Source organism: Lissotriton vulgaris, chromosome 2_1 (assembly GCF_964263255.1).
Source record: "Lissotriton vulgaris chromosome 2_1, aLisVul1.2, whole genome shotgun sequence".
Lineage (NCBI taxonomy): Eukaryota > Metazoa > Chordata > Amphibia > Caudata > Salamandridae > Lissotriton > Lissotriton vulgaris.
In genome coordinates, this window is record NC_141687.1 from 827,513,610 (window position 1) to 827,534,797 (window position 21,188).

General features: G+C 42.1%; 1 protein-coding gene across 1 annotated transcript in view; it reads right to left on the reverse strand.

Moving 5' to 3' along the window:
- The window catches only part of SPATC1L (spermatogenesis and centriole associated 1 like), a 168,964-nt gene that overhangs the window by 22,434 nt on the left and 125,342 nt on the right, over positions 1 to 21,188 (reverse strand). The window contains exon 3 of the mRNA XM_086958709.1: positions 18,657 to 18,805. Coding sequence (XP_086814835.1) covers positions 18,657 to 18,805 — 149 coding nt within the window. The remainder of the gene's footprint in view (positions 1 to 18,656; positions 18,806 to 21,188) is intronic.

Below are 21,188 nucleotides of genomic sequence, written 5' to 3' on the forward strand. Positions count from 1 at the left end.
GACAGATTTGCCCCTCTCACCAGATTTGCACATACCAGATACGGCAATTCTCATCGCTGGTTCTCAGAGGAATTTAAAGCACAAAAATTAAAGTTACGCCACCTAGAACGCAACTGGAGACAGGGTTACTCCAAGGAGGACCGTGCAGAGTTTGTGAGGGCCCGCAATGAATACAGAAATGCTATCACTAAAGCTAAGGCCTCACATATCTCTGAAAGAATCGACTCAGCCCGCAACAAATCCAAAGAAATCTTTAAAATCATGAATGATTTCTCATCGGATCACAGAGTACTTCCCTCTCAGGCCCCAACCCAAGACACCTGCAATGCGCTTAACATCTACTTTATTCAGAAAATTGCAGCTATTAAGAATGCTATCTCTCCTTCCATTTCCCATAGTCCTTTAGATTCCTCCCCTCTCAACCCCTGCTCCCTCACTCAGTTCCCAGCTATCACTTCCAGTACTCTTTCTAAAAGTTATTACCATGTTATGTTTCCTTTGTGGATTGTTCAGGGCTGCTCTGCTCTTTGAGCAGGGCAGGGGAGGAGTGGTTTGCCCATTCCTTAGTGCGTAAATACTGTTTGGTCAGCCCTCTCAGACCGCCCAAACCAGTCATGCGCACTCTGCCCTTCTCCATGCAGGCTGCAGCAAAAAGGTAAGTTTAATTGAATGATTTTTTAGTTTTTTATTTCCCAGTGACCCTCGCCCCCACCCGCGAGCAATGCCAGCTGCTACTGCCTAGTCAGTCTGTGTTGGTTCAATCTGAAGAAATGCAATGAAATCATAGTAAAGTCTGGCCTCTGACACTTGCTACTGGATGTAGGCACTCATATAGCTGTGGTGTAATTAGGGCCTGTCTCATAGGTGGCAAAGAGGTTCAACAGGACCAACATGACCAGCTTACCTTGGCTAATAATGTTAAGGATGGTATCAATTATGTTGAAGAGGGACGAAGGCTTGATTTTGGGGAGACTACATTGCCTTATTTATCTAGATAGGCTTGTAGTTCAGTAGCAGCCGGCATTGCTTGCGGGTGGGGGGGTGAGCAGGAGGGGTCGCGGGCGGGATTCGCGGGGGGATCGAGGGGAAATTTTAAAAAATTTAGTTACATTAAACTTACCTTTCCACTGGGTCATCTTTCTTCTCGGCTCCTGCTCCTGCTCTCCTGCCTCTGACAGGAACCGGAAGCAGGCAGCTAGGCACCATCCCCTAAGCCAATCACAAAACTGAAAGCAGTGTTGTGATTGGTCGGAATGCCACCCAGCCAGGGGCTAATGGGATGGCAATGTTCTCATGGACAAGGGCAAAGTGCTCATGACTGGTTTGGTGGCCCGAGAGGACCGACCAAACAGTCTTTGCTCATTCAGGAGTGAGCAAACCACTCCTCCCCTGCCCTGCTCAAAAAGCAGAGCGGCCCGCCCACCCACCCACCAGCAATGCGCAAGTAAACAAAAAATAGTAATAAAATTTAGTTATTACCATTTTATGTTTTGGCTTTCTCGCACTTCATAAAGCAGTGGGGCGACGCTCCTCGGCCCAAGTGGAAGAGCCGCACCTGTGGCTAGGTACTTCTGCTACCCTCCCCTTAAAGCAACGATTGTGGTGTGCATGTGCTATAGGGATTGCTTCTATCACTGTGCCTTTTTAAAATCAACACTAGGCAGTTGATATTACTTATTCATGACTGGAAGAATTACTATCAGTCATGTGCATATCGCTTGTGATGGAACAAGGATTTGCACATGAGCAACTTGCTCGGATATAATCCTCTCATATAACCTCATAATAGATTACTAATAACGTTTGTAGTACTCCTTTTACACAACATTTTACATTTACTAGAAAAGGGGGAAGCTTGCCTATGTGTTTTACTAACTAGTAACCCGAGTGCAACTAAAGATGGCTGCTAACGCAGGTAAATCAACCGCGCATGCGCCAACTGCATGACGTCATAACACTTTGCTTCTGCGCAGTAACACCAAACACCTAAGTGCTAATGCATAAAGAATCATTTTTATTAAATGAGATTAGAGTAGAGATAAGTGGTATACAGTGAAACCATTTCATTTGAATCTGACATCTTGTCTTTTTTACTTCGCTGTTAGTTCGTAATTGGGCCTAAAAGAGAGATGAGGCTAATAATCACGGTGTCAATGTGCAGAAGCGCATTAGAAACAACTCCGGAGTCATGATCTCAAGTCTTGGAGCCCGATCAAGGACACTCCTTTCCCATGTCATGAGTAACGACGGAACAATATGAAGACTCAATGGACAAATGTATAAGTGTTATACAATGTTATAAAGTCAATGGAGTGGTGTGGAGTGGTGTGGCTCACTGGTTAGAGGCGGCAGACCCAGAAGCAGACAACGGCCTGGGACCAGGGTTCAATTCCCGACGCGGCAGGGTCGTGGACCAGGGTCAGCGGACTCGATAATTCTCGCCTCGGTGCCTACTCTAACCAGGGATCACACTCGGCAACTCTGGGCATTAGCTTGCCTCATCTCTACAACGGCCCCCCACATTCGCCGGGGATGCCTGGTTTCACCTTGGAGATACCCAGTAGGGACCATCTCACAGGGATAGCCAGGACGGGTTCCCTAGCGGTCTACAGCGCCATGACGCCTCAGGGCAGCAGTGCGCTTTACAAGACACATACATTACATTATGAAAACGGGTGGGAAATAAAGCTTGGGTGACACAAACTAATGGGCAGGAACATAAGACAATGCTCTTAAGAAAAAGTAATAAACTTAGCATGGTGTGATGATCATCCCCTTTGCTTGTCAAATCAGAATTCAAAATTTACACAAGTTTGAAACATTTGGTGGTGGAACATGCCATCAAAAGGTATAATTGGGGTAGTTAATTAGATGAGGGAGCTTGATCGCTGCCAGAAAGCTGAGAGATAGAGATGCTGTCCGAATGCTGATCGAAATACCAGAAAGCAGACTTCGAATTTTAAATAGATAAAATAAGGAAGGAGCTTTGCAGAAGAATCGAGGAGGCAATAGACCTAGGAAAGAGCTTTGCGGAAGAATTGAGGGGGAAACTAGCATCAGAGAGGGGTTTGACGTAAAATATTTGGGACATCATTTAGAAAGAGGGGCAAGGAGGGTGACACCTGAAAGAATCAAAATAATAAAACAGATGCATTTTCCTCAAACCCAGAAGGAAATTATAATGTTTCTTGGTGTTGTAGGATATTGTAGGCAGTGGATGGCAGGATTTTCCTTACTGGCCAAGCCATTGATACAAATGACAAGAACACAAGCTAACGATCCTGTAGAATGGGACAATGAAAGCATGGGAGCCTTTGTAAAATTAAGGAATTGTCTATTTGAAGCTCCTGCTTTGGGATTGCCAGATTACATAAAAGAATTTGCATTATTTTGTTGTGAACGAAATAATTGTGCCTTGTCAGTATTGACCCAAACACATGGTTTGATGAGACGTCCAGTGACATATTTTTCCGCTACTTTGGACCCAGATTACCTGGTTGTTTGACAGCGGTAGCTGCTACTTGCACAAGTCTTGAACAAAGTGAACCAATTATGATGGGACATCCTGTTGAGGTATACGTCCCTCATTCAGTCGAAATTTTTCTGACCAGAACTCGAACACAGTATCTCACTCCAAGTCAAATGACAAAATATGAGAGAATTATTTTAGGAGCAGAAAATGTAACAGTACTCAGGTGTACTGTTTTAAATCCAGTCACTTTATTGCCTGATGTGTATGGAGAAGAAGTGAGGGATGATGTTGATCATGACTGCCTAGATGGAACAGAATATTGTACAAAACCTCGCCCAGACATACAAGAAGAAGCCCTGATTAATTGTGAAAACAGACTATTCGGAGATGGCTCGTGCATGAGGCTTGAGGAAGGAGGGTTGAGAGCTGCTTACGCTATTGTTCAATAAAGATTCTGGAAAAATGGGTCACAAAACATCTGTCTAAATACCTGGAGATTGGGTCCTGTCTGGATGAAGTCCAATTCGGGTTTAGACCGGCCCATGGGACGGAATCAGCGCTGGTGACTGTACTTGACGACCTTAGAACGCGAGCCGACCATGGAAGAGCAGCCTTTTTAGTGCTGCTCGACATGTCGGCCGCGTTCGACACTGTCAGTCACGCAATTCTGATTAACAGACTAGAGGAAGTAGGGGTAACTGGCCATGCCCTACAGTGGCTGACATCTTACCTTGGAAACCGTCACCAGGTAGTGGCATTGCCACCGTTTAAATCCAACATCAGAAGAGTGGCGCAAGGTGTTCGACAAGGGTCGGCCATCAGCCCTATCCTCTTCAACCTGTACCTGCGCCCCCTAGTTGCGCTGATTAGATCCTTTGGCATAGCGGTGACGAACTACGCAGACGACACTCAACTTGTCTTCTCACTTGAGGGCAAGGAAGCAGTGACACTTGACACCTTCCACCGCTGTATGCTCGCAACGGCGGACTGGCTGAATCAGAACTCGCTACAGTTTAACAGCTCTAAGACAGAAGTCTTACACTGCACCACTGACCGCGTCCCTAGACCTCTTCCGCCGGATTTCTGGCCACCCTCCTTCCAAAGCACGACTGTGCCTACCACCTCGGTCCGCAACTTGGGAGTGATGTTTGGGTCCAATCTCCAACTGGATGCAGCTGTTAATAAAACAGTGAGTACTTGCATGGGATTGCTTCGCATGTTGAGAAAGGTTCTCCTGATGCTTCCTAAGGACAGTAGGCCAGAGGTGGTGAGGAGCATTATCGTAAGCCGCCTGGATTACTGCAATGCTCTATTTCTTGGAGCACCAGCCACCTTGATAGGAAAACTGCAACGGGTGCAAAATCTCGCAGCGAAATTAGCGCTTGCTCGCCGCCGACACGACTCTTCATCCCAGGCATTAAGAGACCTTCATTGGCTACCGATCCTTCAACGGATCGATTTTAAATCTTTATGTATCGTATTCAGGGCCCTTCACGGACACGGCCCAGTACCACTTCAGAACATGTTTCATTGGTACACTCCGTCCAGATCCCTTCGCTCGGCTTCCGCTTATCTTGCTGTGGTGCCTAAAGTTCTGAGATCACGGCTGGGCGGCCGATCTTTCAGCTTTACGGCAGCCAGATTATGGAACACTCTTCCGCTAGGATTGAGAAGTAAGCATGACCTTGTCTCGTTCAAGAAAAATTTAAAAATACATCTCTTTCCTAGGACTGCATCTTCCTAGTTCCTAAATTCAGAAGGGTGCGCAGCAGGATTTTTTTCAGTCAAAGCGCCAGGATACCCGTGTGGGTGACAGACACGCGCTATAAAAGATTACAAATACATACATACATACATACATATTTGTACATTGGCTGGAATAGTCGAAGCATCCTATTTACCTGGAGTCAGGTCTGCACAAGTAGCCAAGTTGAAGGAGGCACTCACTGTAAAACCGAGAGTAACAAGTCTGGTAAAACAACTTAGATTTATCTACCAGGAGGAAGTTAAGCGTAGAAAGAAGGAACTGCAGCTGGAAGACTGGGATAACTTGGCTCTGGCAGCAGAAACTTCCAATAATACGCTATTCTGGACCACAGTGAATGGTTCGTTCCTAAAGGACGACAAAACTCCCGAATTGACTTCTAATGTTGATTCTGACTCCTGGGTTACTCACTTTTCAGGTATTTTTCGACTCGGAAGGCTGGGCTAAGGTCCGTGATGGCACATGGCCTATTGTCCCACTAAATATTACCCTAAAGGAAGTTGAGGATAGCATCAATGCCAGTAAAGGGGGAAAAGCACAGGGCCCTGACGGGGTACCTATCGACGTATATAAATTTATCCCTGAGCTCTGGGGTCCTTTGTTAACCAAAGTTTTTAATGCTGCAGTCTGTTACGGGATCCCTCCCTCATAGGAGGAATCCATCATTGTCCCAATTTACAAGAAAGGTGACAGGGGGGGGGTGAAGAATTATCGCCCCATCTCGCTATTAGACTCTTCTGTAAAAATTATGAGCCGAGTTCTACTTACAAGATTGGAAGAGTGGGCCACCTCAAATAATATTCTTGTAGATTGCCAATATGGTTTCAGGAAGGGGAGGGGTACCATTGAACAATGCCTCAATCTTGAACTCTTGATAGGGAAGTATACCCAGGCAAAGTCAGGCTCTCTCTATCTCTGCTTCGCGGATTTGAGTAGCGCCTTCGACTTGGTGGACCATGGCATTCTCTGGGCCAAACTGTTAGAACTGGAAACGCCTGAGGGCATTGTCTATTTCCTAGCACGTGTCTATGCCAACCTACGTACGAGTGTCCGTTATGGCCCAAGTGGGGAACGTACACCCAAATTTAGGGTAGGGCGAGGTATTAGGCAGGGGTGCGTCCTTGCCCCATTCCTTTTTACTCTTTTTATCAATGAAGTTGATAAAGTTCTTAAAACTATTGCGGCAGACGCCCCTAAAGTCAATAATATCGACGTCCCGGTATTATTATACGCGGGTGACGCGGTGCTGCTGTCAAGGACTCCCTTGGGTTTGCAACGACTTATGGACAGGTTTTCTCCTTTTATTGGTGAACGTAAACTGGTCATTAACAAATCCAAAACTTATGTTATGGAATGTGGTAAAGGTAGGGGGAAACATCACCCATATTTTATTGATGGCCAGAAGGTCCATCTTGTAGATAACTTTTGCTACCTGGGTATTAAGTTTTCTAAAAATAAAGGCTGGGGTTGTGAGCTCAATAACGTTAGGGCCAAAATGGCGAAAAGCGCACATGGGGTATGCAAATTTGCCACTAGATTGGGAGATAGGCGGATTGAAGACATGCTTAAGATCTATGAGGCGAGATCCCTATCGATTGCAATTTATGGAGCTGGGATATGGGGTTCTGCATCTGTAAGTAGTCTCCAGGTGGAGGAAAACTGTTTCCTTAAAAGACTTTTGTGCTTACCTAAATCATCTTCGAAAGATTTAGTCCACAAGGAACTAGATATCCCCCATTTGTCTAATTTAATTGCTTTAAGACCCCTAATGTTATGGCGTGCTGTGTGGGCGAAGGAAGAAACGTCCTTAAACAGAGTTATTATAGGGGACTGTCTTTCCCTTGACAATTATTTTAAGATCCCCTGGATTAAATATGTAATTAACACCTTTAAGGAGATCATTGGAATTGATGTCAAGAGGGACAGCCTAGCAGCCTCCGACTTGTCTAAAGCTGAACTGAAGAATGCTTTTTTAATGTTTGAGTCTGAACAGCGGCGATGTAATGGAGCTAATTTATCCACTTGTTCCTACTATGCCAAATATAATGAAAGTGCGGGTTTTCAACCTTATCTAAGGCATGTTAATAGGGTGTCCCACCGATTTGTTTTGACTCGGATGAGGTTGGGGATTGTGCACCATTTGGTGGCTTTCCCTTCCCTGAACAAGCACCCAGAGGGCGCGTGCCCATATGACAATAGCTCCGCACAAAGTACTCCGCACTTTGTTCTGATATGTAAGTTATATGAAAATTTTCGTACCGCCTTTTTAAAACCTGTCTTTGTTAAGTTTGGTGTTAGGACAGTTCATGATGCCTTGAAATTGCTTTTTAATTTAAATCATGTTAATATCTGCTTTTTTACTGCTACTTTTCTTCTGAAAGCGATTAGGGCCAGGAAAAAGTATGATTTTTTAACTATTTACATGGACTATTGCTTTTTTTTCTGATGAATGTACTTTGCTTGTATTTGTTGTACTTTTATGGACATTGTTTTTATGTTCCGTGATTGCTTTAATTAAAGCCTGCAAAATTGGAAAAAATTGGAGAGTAACAATTTATACTGATAGTCAGTATGGTTACGGGGTTGTGCATGACTTTGGCCAACTTTGGATGCAAAGAGATTTTATGATTTCTTCAGGAACTTCTATCAAAAATGGACAATATGTGAAAGAGCTTTTAGAAGCCATACAATTGCCAAAAGAAGTAGCTGTGGTCAAATGTGCTGCACACCAGTCAGGAAATTACTATGGCTGCTGGAAATCGTTATGCTGACCAAGTTGCTCAATACTGTGCTAAAACAAAAAAGGCAGTGAATAGAGAAATTGAAACTACAGGGATCAGATGCCAATTTATGCTTGTTTCAGCTTTAGAAACTAAGGAAGAAGTGAGAAATTTACAAGATGAGGTAGAAATAAGTGAAAAGGAAGAGTGGATCAAAATAGGATGCCAAAGAAGAGAAGGAGATGGTGTCTGGATTTATCCAGATGGCAGACCAGTCATGCCAGATTGTTTACGTTCACAGCTAGCAAGAATGTATCTTGGAGATACACACATAGGTAGGGATGCTATGATCAGACTTTTCAGACCGGATTGGTACAATTCGAAGTTTAGAACTGTTGCAGAGAGCCTTTTCCAGAGATGCTTAATTTGTCCAAAAAATAACCCAGGTAGGAAAACAGTGGTCAGTTGGGGAAGAGTTGGAAAGGCAAACGACCCTTTGTGAGGTTGCAAGTTGATTTCATTCAGTTACCACCATGTAGGAGTCTAAAATACATACTAGTCATAGTGTGTTTGTTCTCACGATGGGTGGAAGCATACCCAACCAGGAGAAATGACAGCATAACAGTTTCCAAATTACTGTTGAGGGAGCTTATTACGCGTTTTGGTTTTCCAGTAACAGTGGAATCAGATAGAGGATCTTACTTTAATAATGAAACCATTAGATCGATCTGTTAAGCATTCAAGATTGAACAAAAGTTACACTGTGCCTACCGCCCATAGGCTCCTGGGATAGTGAAACAATTGAATGGCACAGTAAAATCAAGATTGGCAAAGATGTGCGCATCCACCTCACTGTGTTGGCCAAATGCATTGCCTCCTGTTCTGATGCGACTCAGAAACAATCCTGACAGAAATACCGGGTTGAGTCCCCATGAAGTACTCATTGGAAGAACAATGAGATTAGATTTCATACCTGAACACAGATTGTTAAGCATAACTGATGATCTGGTATTGGACTATTGTAAAAGATTGGCTGACCTAGTGCATTCTGTCTCCCACCAGGTTGGAGAAGACACAGAGGCCAGGCAACCAGATCAAGCACATGATCTAAATCCAGGTGACTGGGTGGTAGTGAAGAATCACACCGAGAAACGTGTCTAGCACCCAGGTGGAGTACCCCAAAACAGGTCATTCCGGTTACAACGACAGCAGTGAAATGTGTAAATGGATACATGCCAGCCATACAAAGAAAGTACCAACTCCTGATGAGGGAATTCAACAACAAAAAATTGAAGTTGAAGGTGCAGAAGGTTGTGCAGCTGAAGAGCCTAGAGTAACAAACTCTGAAGTAGCTGATCAATCAAGAACAACCAAGCACTAGTCAGGAGGATTGGGTACCAGCAATCAACTTACCTGATGCAGAAATAAGAACAAGGAGCAGAACAAAAGCAGAAAAGCTAGAAGTTAGTAAGGATCGGACAAATATAGAAGATCAAGTTCAGGGAACAGGATACGAGAGTGTTGAAGATTCTGAGCAGGAACAGCCAGGGAGAGAAAAATACACGCAGACTGACTTGAGCAAATATTTACACAAATCTTAAGAAGACAACCTTGAACAAAACCAAATAGGAATAGGGAAACAAGAAGAGGGAGAAGAACATATTAGAGAGGATTCTGCACAAGGTCAGTTAGATAATGCGGAACATGTTCAGGTGAAGAGTGGTATCACAAAAGGTCCTGAATTCGGTCAACTAGAGAGGGATTCAGAAGACAAAGAAAATCAAGTTGTGCCACAACAAAATACAGATAAAAGATTACTTGAAAGTGATGAAGAAAGTGAGAATACAGTGCAACCCAAAAGAGTCAGAAAAGGTGATAATTGGCCCAGATATGTCAAAAGATTGAGGTATCACCTAAAGACCATTGATGAAGAACCTGATCAAGTGAATGAAGTCACAAGTCAATCAGGACAGAATAACAAGAAACTAAAGCGAAGGAGTCAGCGGTAAAGAAGATTGAATAATAAACTAAAAGGACCTGAATGGACTTACGTTATTCTCAAAGATATTGAAAATCTAGATTTGAATGAAGAAAGTGATGAAGAAATAATTACAGATCAAATTAATGAAGGAGATGTGAGACCTCCTTGAAAACAAATTAATAAAATTTGAATTTTCTGAAAGAAAGAAGAGAGATCTTCCTAAATATGGCTAGAAAAAGAGTTACTGAAGATCAAAATTAAATTGTTTACAGAAATGTTATAGAATATGTATATGTAGTATTCTATTGGTGATTATAGTATGTTTAGATTAACAATAGCAATACCATATTTAATGAATATAGAAAAGAACAATACTACAGTTACAGATGGAAGACTAGCTAACATAAAAGGAAATAGAGTAGAACTAGAAGCATCAGATGAGTTTGAAATACATCACACAGTAACAGATAATAACACAGATCTAAATGTTTTCACCAAATTATTGTTTGAATATGTAGATACTATGGAGATTAGTGATTGTTACGTATGTATGAAATTACCAGCTTCAGTAGCAGAAGGTGTTACATATCACAATTTACCGCTAATATATGGCATTTCATTTAGTGTATTAGCAAGTCTGTTTTACAAAACAGGAAAAATGCAGTATTATTATTCAAACCTAGATGTGATATATTTAGAAGTTCCTGTTAGAAGGAATATTAATCCCGTACTTAGTAGCTTAGCAGCACAGTATATGGGTGAATGTTTCCTAGCTCAACATGCAAAAGATATAGCAGAAGCTCACAAGCATAATTTGACATGTTCACTAAAAGAAGAAGAAAATATATTTTTGAATTTAGTAGAAGAAAGGAGACAGGATTTCCAAAAGAAAGCCAATGAACAGAAACCCAAAATTCCACCATGGGCTGAGAAGAAAGAATCTTTACACCTGGCAAGGCTCAGGCTGTGATGGCACTAGATTTCAAAAAGAAAGGGAAGATCTGGCTCCATAAGTTAAAAACTGATTAAAACAATATATTTATTGGTTCCAATGAATGTGAAAATAATCTTTTGGTTATTGGAGGATGGGGACTAAAAGGGGGAACTGATCCAGTATTTCCTGAAATCTACTATATATGTGGGAGCAAGGCTTATTTTAAGCTACCTGCAAGATGGCATGGGGGTTGCTATTTTGGAATAGTATTTCCTAAAGTCTATCATGTGAAAAGAATCACTGGAAGCAATGAAAACAATAATGAACTAATACATACTAAAATAACTAGTTTTGCAGAAATAGTAGGAGACATATTTAGTGCATTGATACCTTCAGTGGGAGTAATTCTGAATACGAGAAGAATTTGTCAATTATCCACAGTAGTTGATCGCTTATCAATTGATACTGCTGGAGGGTTTCTAATGATCAATACTGAAATGGTTGCGATCAGATCTATGGTTTTGCAAAATCGACTTGCCCTTGATATTTTATTTGCAAAAGAGGGTGGAGTCTCTAAAATACTGAAAGAGCAACATTGTTGCACATGCATACCTGATACAAGTATAGAAATTGGGAAATACATTAAGAATATTACACATTTGGAAGAAGAATTAAAACGACTGGAAGTTGACAGTGTATGGAAAAGACTAACGAATAGCTTAACATCAATAGCGCAATGGTTTGCTAATTTTGGTAAAGGAGTTGTAGCTAAAGTAATACTACCTATACTTGGAATAACTATGATAGGTCTAATAATGATCTGGTACAAGTGTTTTAAAAGGAGGAAAAATTATGAGGTAAATAAACAGGGAAAGAAAAGGAAATCCGAAGAAATCAGGCTTGAAGAATTAAAAGGAGAAAGATATAAGAAAATTATGAACATAAAAGAGAAAGGTGATGTAGAAATTGATAAAATAGAAACAGGAATAAAAATATGCTAAAGTTGGCATTTGATTTGCGTATGGGTAGTTGTTGATTGCATAAATGCCATCAGAGAGGGGATTGATGGAGCAAGGATTTGCACATAAGCAACTTTCTTGGATATAATACTCTCATATAACTTCATAATAAGTTACTAATAACGTTTGTAGTACTAATTTTACACAACATTTTACATTTACTAGAAAAGGGGGAAGCTTGCCTATGTGTTTTACTAACAAGTAACCCGAGTGCAACTAAAGATGCCTGCTAACGTGAGAAAATGAACCGCGAATGCGCCAACTGCATGACGTCATAACACTTGGAGGGAAAGCTTGGCTTCTGCGCAGTAACACCAAACATGGCAACTTCAGAAATCACATGCTAAGCATCTGCTCTGATCGAAACTAAACGGTGTTTTATATTACATGCTAATGAATAAAGAAGTATTTTTATTAAATGGGATTAGAGTAGAGATAAGTGGTATATAGTGAAACCATTTTATTTGAATCTAACATCTTGTCTTTTTTTACTTCTTTGTTAGTTCGTAATTGGGCCTAAAAGAGAGATGAGGCTAATAATCACGTGGTCCATGTACACAAGCGCATTAGACACAACTCCGGAGTCATGATCTCAAGTCTTGGAACCTGATCAAGGACACTCCTTTCCCATGTCCTGAGTAATGACGGAACATCCTGAAGACTCAATGACAAATGTATAAATGTTATACAATGTTATAAAGTCATTATGAAAACGGGTGGGAAATAAAGCTTGGGTGACACAAATTAATGGGCGGGAACATAAGACAATGCTCTTAAGAAAAAGTAATGAACTTAGCATGGTGTGGTGATCATCCCCTTGGCTTGTCCAATCAGAATTCAAAATTTACACAAGTTTGAAACATTTGGGGGTGGAACATGCCATCAAAAGGTATAATTGGGGTAGTTAGTTAGATGAGGGAGCTTGATCGCTGCCAGAAACCTGAGAGATAGAGATGGTGTCCGAATGCTGATCGAAATACCAGAAAGCAGACTTAGAATTTTAAATAGATAAAATTAGGAAGGAGCTTTGCTGAAGAATCGAGGAGGCAATAGACCTAGGAAGGAGCTTTGCGGAAGAATCGAGGAGGAAACTAGCACCAGAGAGGGGTTTGACACTGGTGTTAAATCCAGAAGAGGTGATCTGCCCCGTCCTATCCTGTCGTGAACCTGTCACCTGATACTTTTCTGAGGGGCTCAAACTCTTGGCCAGAGAGGTCTGATCTTGCAACATTCTAGGTAAATATAATCTGTGTATTTTGTCAATGTGCCTTTTCTCTCTATCCCCTTTTTCTTGAGGTAGTCATCATTAAAAAGTATAGTCCAATTTAAGTAAACCAATCTTACCTCTTCAGAATGATGAAGTTAACACTGTAATTTGTATTTTGTTTCACTTAAAAATTCAGATAAACCAGTAAAATTTAAACTGAGTCTGTGGTCATTTAATGAATAAATAAGATAAATACTTCTGTGGTAAATTACCTATACTAATCAACTAAAACAGATCCATGTATATAAAAGGGCTTAGTAATTAAATAGGCTCAAATTGTTAGGCAGATCTGGCATATAGAAAAGCCCTAAAATTGATCTCCAGCGAGGCCAGAATGTGTGTATTTTAGTGATAATTGTCCGCGGGTTGGTGTCTTGCGGGATCAGTTTGCAATTACGTATTGGTGTGGACGGTTCTTAAAATAACAAACTGTCAAAGTATCTATCCTTCAGTACTTAGAAATATGGAAGCACATTGGATGTCTACAACTTTATGTTGGTTAAAAAAAAACGTACTATCTGGCAATGATGTCAGACCAAGAGGCTGCGCTAGAATTTAGTGGGTGGCCCATAAGCCAACTGGATCCATGGAGGCCTTGACCTCCATCCTCTCTGAGAGACACCTCAGCATCAGCACAAAGGTTAAATATGTGTGTAAAACATTAATTACCTGTTGGAACGATTATGTAAGGTCCTCCATCTGATCCCACTCAACTTCAAACAAGTGGTTTTGAGTTCTGCAATTATCTGCCCACTGAACTACACAAAGACTCCATTTAGGACTAAGGAAAAGCCAACTACCCAAATGTCACATGGGTGAAATTGCGGGCATCAATTTAGTTATGCTTTAACACAGTGAGATCCCACATCTAATGCCAGATGGAGCCTTAACTGTTTTAAAGTTAAGGCCTGGGTCAGATTTACATTTGTAGATTTGATCCTTAAATGGTGTCCATTTAGCTCCAACCTTTCAACAAAAGAATCAATTTGCTTTCAAAGTGTAAGAGTTTCAGGATCCAAGGGAAAAAACTTTCTCATTCCCATTACTTTACACAAGCACTAATTAGGAGGAATGAAACATCGCAATATTGGGCTTCATCCTAGATTAAAGACTAGCTATGCACTACTTTGAAAATATGCAGGCTCCAAACTTCAGCCAGGTGGTAAAAGACCCAATGAACACAGCTGTACACACGCTTGAACTACGACACAGAAAACTCTTACATGATGGGCAACATCAGACCAAATCTTTTATATCACTCCATATGTCAAACATGATATTCCACCTTACCCTTTTCAGCAGGAGGGACTCACAACCCTTCTCTGTCAAGCACTACAAAGGCATCACCATTGAAGAGTTCTTGGCAACCTACAGAGAAATCAAAACAAACCCAATGAAAGCCATGGGCTCCAAGGTCTTAATCGAAAACCTTTACCACAGTATATTCAAAGAACTGGTTAAGTTGGTCCCACCCAGAGCACAGAATACAAGATAGACATCAGGCACAATAATAACTAAAAGAGTAAGGAGATAGCTGAGCTGATGTCTTGGAAACATGTCAGTGAGGTGCTAAGTCAAAAAGGGCGATTTTTAGCATCTATGAGTGATATCACCCAGAAAGCCATAGAAAACAGTGTCTCAACAACATTGTGAAGATCAACTGGAGCTCTTCCAATAGGAAATAATGAAAATCGGTTGTATGATCCGACTTGGGTTGGCATAGGGGGCCATTGGTAGAGGCTTTGCAATTGCCTGGCATAAAAATAATTGCAGTAGCACCCACAGGTGCCATCCACCGCCATATGTGACACCGGGATGTTGTTAGTCGCCCACAGCAGCAGCACGGGTCGGAGGCCAGCATCAAGACCTTTCTGCTGCTGGATGTAAGAGGAACTGGAAAACAAGAGACCTCAGAGAGAAGTGAGTACCATCTTGGGGCAATGCGGGCTGTCTTACCATCGAAGGCAAAGCCTCCCAAGTCAAGCCAAATTGGACTCGGAACACACGTGTAGCAGAGAGTGAGCAGTTCTCAGCCACTGGTGATAGGCAGCGCCACTAAAGGCTGCCTCCTATCTACTGAGAAAATAAGCTGGAAGTTTGTTTTGGGGCTGTGGAGAAGTGCAGCCCAGGGAACCCAAGAAAGGCGGTAAAGTGGTGCAGAGATAGGCCCAGCTGAACACGAGCCACATGGGAAGCTTAAAATGGGGGATCTCAAGTGACTGCAGTAGACCCCAAAGAGATTTGTAGAGGACTCTGAGGGAGGCGGTCAGTGAGGAAGTCAGCGCCCCCAGAGCAGCGGTGTATCAGAGGTTATGTGCAGCCTGTCAGGAATAGTAAAGGATGCCTGTAAGCTGTGAAGATCTGTGAAGCTGATCGGGTGACTTTACAGACACAGAAGAAAGGACACACTCTCTATGGAAGTTGGCGTGGTGGGGCAGGCACCATTTTGTCTCTGCTAGTAATGCTGGGGGTGGGTCTTGCTACCTTTGGCTAGAGCAATTTTGAAGTCCTCAGAGAGCCCAGAGTGAGTGGAGCGGTGGGCCTCAGAATTACAGGTCTAAAGAACAAGCTCAACTCAGGGCTAAGACTCGGGCCCTGGAGAATCAAAATATTGAACTTCAAAGTAAAGGGAAGGACCTAGAAATGTTTCCATGACATAACAACATTAGGATCAGGGGCTCTCATGAGTAGTCACAGATAGCAACATTCAACACTTAATATGCAAGATGTTCTACAAGCCATTGGCTAATGACCGGATACCCAACTGATCAGACTTGACTTTCGACAATGTGTATACACCAAGTAAGACCAGAAGAAGTTCCCACCAAATATGCTGAAAAAAATATCTGGTTTTTGTAGGACAATGAATTGATCAATGGAAAAGAAAAGGAGAGAGACACAATAATCTTAAGAGGTAATAAACTCAAGCTCTTACACCTTGAATCCACTTGAGGAAACATACAGCCCCTCAACCTTCCTAATCAACGGGTCACGAAAGATGACAACCGATCTTCTGAAGATAATGAAACAAATGAAGTGCCAGATATGCCACTGGCAACACATAACTACCCAGGGATCATGGTGACACATGAGCATGAAGGGCTGAAGGGGTGCCTGATTGGATGCAGAGGTCAGGCAGGGATGAGTAGAGGGCTAGCATGCTCTGGAAAGCTTACTAACTCAAGAAATAATACTTATAGTCCCACACAACACATTGACATAAGTGCTCTAAGCCCACGCTCCAAGCCAATCCTTCGCCCCCTCCCCAAACACCCAAATTAAAAGGTCACGAAAGGATCATGAGTTTAATGAGCATATATCTTGGGAACAATTTAATAGACCTAGTTGGGTGGTTATTTTCTGTTTTTTCAACAGGAGAGAGGCAGTGGATGGAAACACATCAAAAACACAGATAGAGGGATTCTAGAGAGGATATCTCATTCTACATGAAGTCAGGGAGAAGATGAATGATATTAGCTTCTGAATGTGCTTTCAAGTTACTGTTAATTAATTTAAGGACCTGAACTGTCCAAACAAATGTCAATAGGTGTGGAGTTACATAATTAGACACAATCCCAATATAATTTTCCGACAGAAAACCCATTTGCTCCTATACAACCAACCCTAAATGCACAATAAACACCAATTTGAACTTCTGTAACCACAAGAGCCTGGGTGTTGCCAGTCTTGTCACAAAACACAAGTCAGAGAGGGTAACATCAAAGTTAGGAGAGGTGGGGATTGGTATCACCTCAGGCTCTAATGTACCTTGTAACATTTACAACCCGTTAGATATTATTATACTAACACTTGGGGGAATTAAGGAGTGATTTGATAGTGGGAAGTTACTTCAGCCCCGTCTGGGAACCTGACTTAGATGGAGCCCGATGGTCACACAAAGCTAAGAGGGCCATGTCAGGGAAATTGAAAAAGGAATTGTCACATATGCGTCTAGTGGATGCCTGTAGATTTCTCCATCCAGGGGAGAAAGACTATTTTTACTATTATCAAGCCAACACTGCATACTTACACATAGACTACCTACTTCACTCTTATTTCCTGATTTACTCCCTAAAAAAACACCATTTGTGACATCTCTATTTTGGACAAGGTCCATCTGAAGATATCCTGAGAGGCAGAGGAATACTGCCACAAGGGAGACAGAGGATTCTACAGTGATGAATCACCTGAAATCTAGTCTGCAAGGCTGCAGGGATAAGTGACTATTTTTAAACACATGACATCTCAGACATTCCCCTTCGTATGGTCAGGGATGCCCTCAAAGCAACAGTAGGAGGCGAAGCCATCAGTATAAATCCATGGAGAGCAAAGGAGCAAAGCTAGTAGTAAAAAGCGTTCAGCTCTGAACTTTACATATTATAAAACGAGGACAAGCAAAACTCAATCAAAACACCCAACAACACCTATCAATGATCAAAGGCCAGCTCAGGGTCCAGAGGGTTACTTGAACTGAGAAGCATTGCAGAAGAACAAAAAGTTATTTTATGAATCAGTAGAAAAGATGGGGATTCTGCTAATGAGGAAATTATGCTTCCGAAGAGCAAAAATGTACATTGCCAAGGTTAAAAAAAACTGGATGGGTCATGTGTGAATACAGAAAGTGACAAGCAGGAAGTGTTCAGAGACTTCTTTCAAAGCTCCAGATGAAGGGGTTGGAGACAGAGGACATAAAGGGGTATTTGGAGGCTCCCAGGTGTTTACCCCTCTCGGCTGAGTTGAAAGAACCCTTTGAGAGTCCTATGCTGGTCTCTTTTATTCAGGAGGTCCTGAAAACTTTGAAACAGGCTCATATGGTATCCTAGTCTTCTCTTGCAAAAATGTTTTTTCCTTATTTGAGTAAAACAATGGCTACTCTCTTCAACACCTTCACTCATGCCTGAGGCCTAATCCCCATAATGTGTAAGGCTGACATTGCTTTAAATCACATTCCCAGCAAGGACTCAAGCAAATGTGACTCCTAAAAGCCCAAAGGAATTTTAAATACCTATGCAAAAATGTTTAGCGTACCAAAATCCACATGTTCTGGCAAATGCCAGCCATTTTTACCCACAATAATTAGCAGTAGGTTTGACCATCCCATATTTATCACAAAACTGATAACTGTGATATGTGTAGTAACACAAGTTACCGCGAATACCGCAATTAAGTGGAACACTCGCAATGAGGGCCACAGACTCTGGCATTGGCGTTGAGAGGCACAGGCCTAGATCCCTAGAGGTATATGCTTTGGTGTACAGTGGTAAATAGTACAGAATGGCATGTAGCGTGTAGGTGTATGGTTAGAGAGTAGGTGAAACCTGGAATATTTGGCATTGATAGAGAGAGCAAACATGCAGTGACAGAGAGAGTCAAACTCATTCTTTGTAGGTATACAGTGTGCATTGAAGTTCCTGTGCACTGAAGCAGTGACCCCCCAGGGTGACATTCAGTGAGTTTTAGTGGCAAGAGAATGTCTCTCTGGCAGACTTCTGTCTCACCTGCATTATTTTGTCAGTGATGTTGGACACTGTGAATCCGTAGAGTCTTGTGGACCCCGGAAATACATGGAACAGGATCCTCCGGTCCAGCTGGAAAGCGATTTCTCCAATCACACGACCCTCCTTGCCCCCATGGGATCCTCTGAGATCTGTAGGAGCAGAGATCATGAGAGTGACTGGGCATGTTCCCCCAAAGGTAACCCCATTCTAACAAGATATTGATATTCTTAAAATAAAACATTGGTACCACCTGATGTTATTACCCTCAGGCATACAAAGCACATCATTTTTAAAATGACTTATTTCAGCAACTTAGGGAACTGAAATAAAATGGTAATTTAGGATTCCATTGAATAGTATAAGGTACTAGAGGAGAACAATTCCCTGGGATCATCTACGCACAACGCCAATTAACATATTTAATCCCAGACACAATCTATCAGCAGAACCTGTGTGTCTTATCAGGGTGCATACACTGATGACAAATGGGCTGATCCTCAATGTTGGCTGATGGATTACTGAGGACAAGTCTGGACGAGGTTTGAGAACTGAGCCTTCACAGCAGCCCAGGCGATGGAACACTCATCCCCCACAATCATGTCTACATACCATGAGGAGGATCAGACAGATGCACTTCTCAGACACCACTGTGAGATAGATGATTAAAGATGTCAGGGCCACATCATGGCGGCTGAAGCTGAGATGGAACTAAGACCTACTCTTTTCAGGTAGCCATACCAAAGAGAAGAACAAGAACTCAGATGAGCCAAAGGAGTCTACAAAATGCAAGTGGGTTCACTTATGACACACAGAAGCATTTAAATTCAATTGGAGGCATTTTTTCAAGTGTTTTGCATCTCCTAAATGTTGGTGTAGTCCAGCCTTGTGATCACCACCAGCAAGACCACAAATGTCCAGTTGCAATGATCCAAAAAGGGAGGATTTTCTGCAGCAGCTTCAGTTGGAAGGGCAAGAGCTGCCCACTGCCTTCACCTTAGGTCAAAAGGATATAAAGCCCAGGTTCTGCATACTAGACCCTGAGAATGAGCATACGTGCATTGGGTTCAACTACATCATAGAGTTTCCTGCTACTAATATTTAGTATCTCATTTAAATCAGTGTTTATTTCAACAAATGGCTGCTCACCCAGCAAAAAAGGCAAATGTACAATGATAGATCCCACCACAGATCTCAGACTAAGCAGAGAAAGAGTTGGGTGTCATCTTCCTATGAACAGGAGCAGAAGCTGAATGACTGGATACCAAAGGTAAAGACACAAAAACAGAGGTTGAAGACAGTCACATAAACAAATTTCGGTGGAACTTCACCAGAAAAGAAGCAGCGCTGGGATATAATGTAGGAAGACAGACAGATTAGGTTAATTCAACGAGCACAGGAGCAATGTCAGTATGATGCCCCTGATTCCTGCCCTATGGCCGACAAGTGTTGTCTGTTCAATGATGTTAAATGCAGCTGACAGATCCAGCAATGAGAGAGCAATAGATACGTGCTTGAGGCAGAACCAGATGTGATAGAGGTGAGACAACTAGAAAGGTAGGGGATGATAATGGCACGTGAGAGTGAAGGGAAAGGACATAAGGCATAAGAAAAGAACTAAGTGAAAAAACAAAGCCATGAATTCAGAGGGTCAAGATGAGAGGGGATGTGGAAAAGATGTAAGTGAGATGGAAACTGGAAGAAATGGATGTGAGAAAATGTGACTTGGAGTAAGAGGAAGAAATGAATGCAAGTGAGAATATGGGAGATAGAGATGAAGGTGAGAAGGAAAACTAGGAAATATGGAGGTGGGAGAGCTGTGTTAAATGGAGGTGAGAAGGAAAGAAGCATACAAGTGAGGAAAACGAAATGAGACAGTTAAAAGAGGATGCATGTGAAAAGCTATAGGTGAATGATTGAGAAATGTGTGTGACCGAGTCACCGGTAAACATGGGTGTGAGAGAAGAGGATAGTATACATGAGGGTAAGAGAGAATTCTGAAAAAAGAGGTAGATCACAATAAGGAGGCTGAGGCAAGGGGGATTCTAGGCGAGATACAGATGAAAGAAGGAAGCAACTAGAGGTGGAGGTGATGGTGAAAGTGAGATAGATGGAGTTGAGAAAAAGCTTGAAGAGAAATTGACTGGAAGTGAGTAACACTCGGGTACAAGTGAGAGGATGATGAAGGTAGAGATTGAGGTAAGAATATATATGAAAGATAGAGGTGAGGGGTAACCTTGTAAATAGAGGTGAGAGGAGGACAGGAGACATGATGGAGGTGAGCGGAAGACTAGAAGAGACAGCGTTCAAATACATTGTGATTGTGAAAAGCCATGTGCCTATTCCTTGACCATGGCTACATATATTAAAGTATCAATGATTAGCTTCACCAATATAAGAATGAGTTTCATGCATCCCCATAAAATGTAGTATGGGTCTGTCTTAAAGGCATCAATGAAAGGATGATTTCCACAGGGTCCTCTGCTTACTCAATTGAAAGCAATTCTGGAATTCAGAAAAAGGTCTCTTGCTACC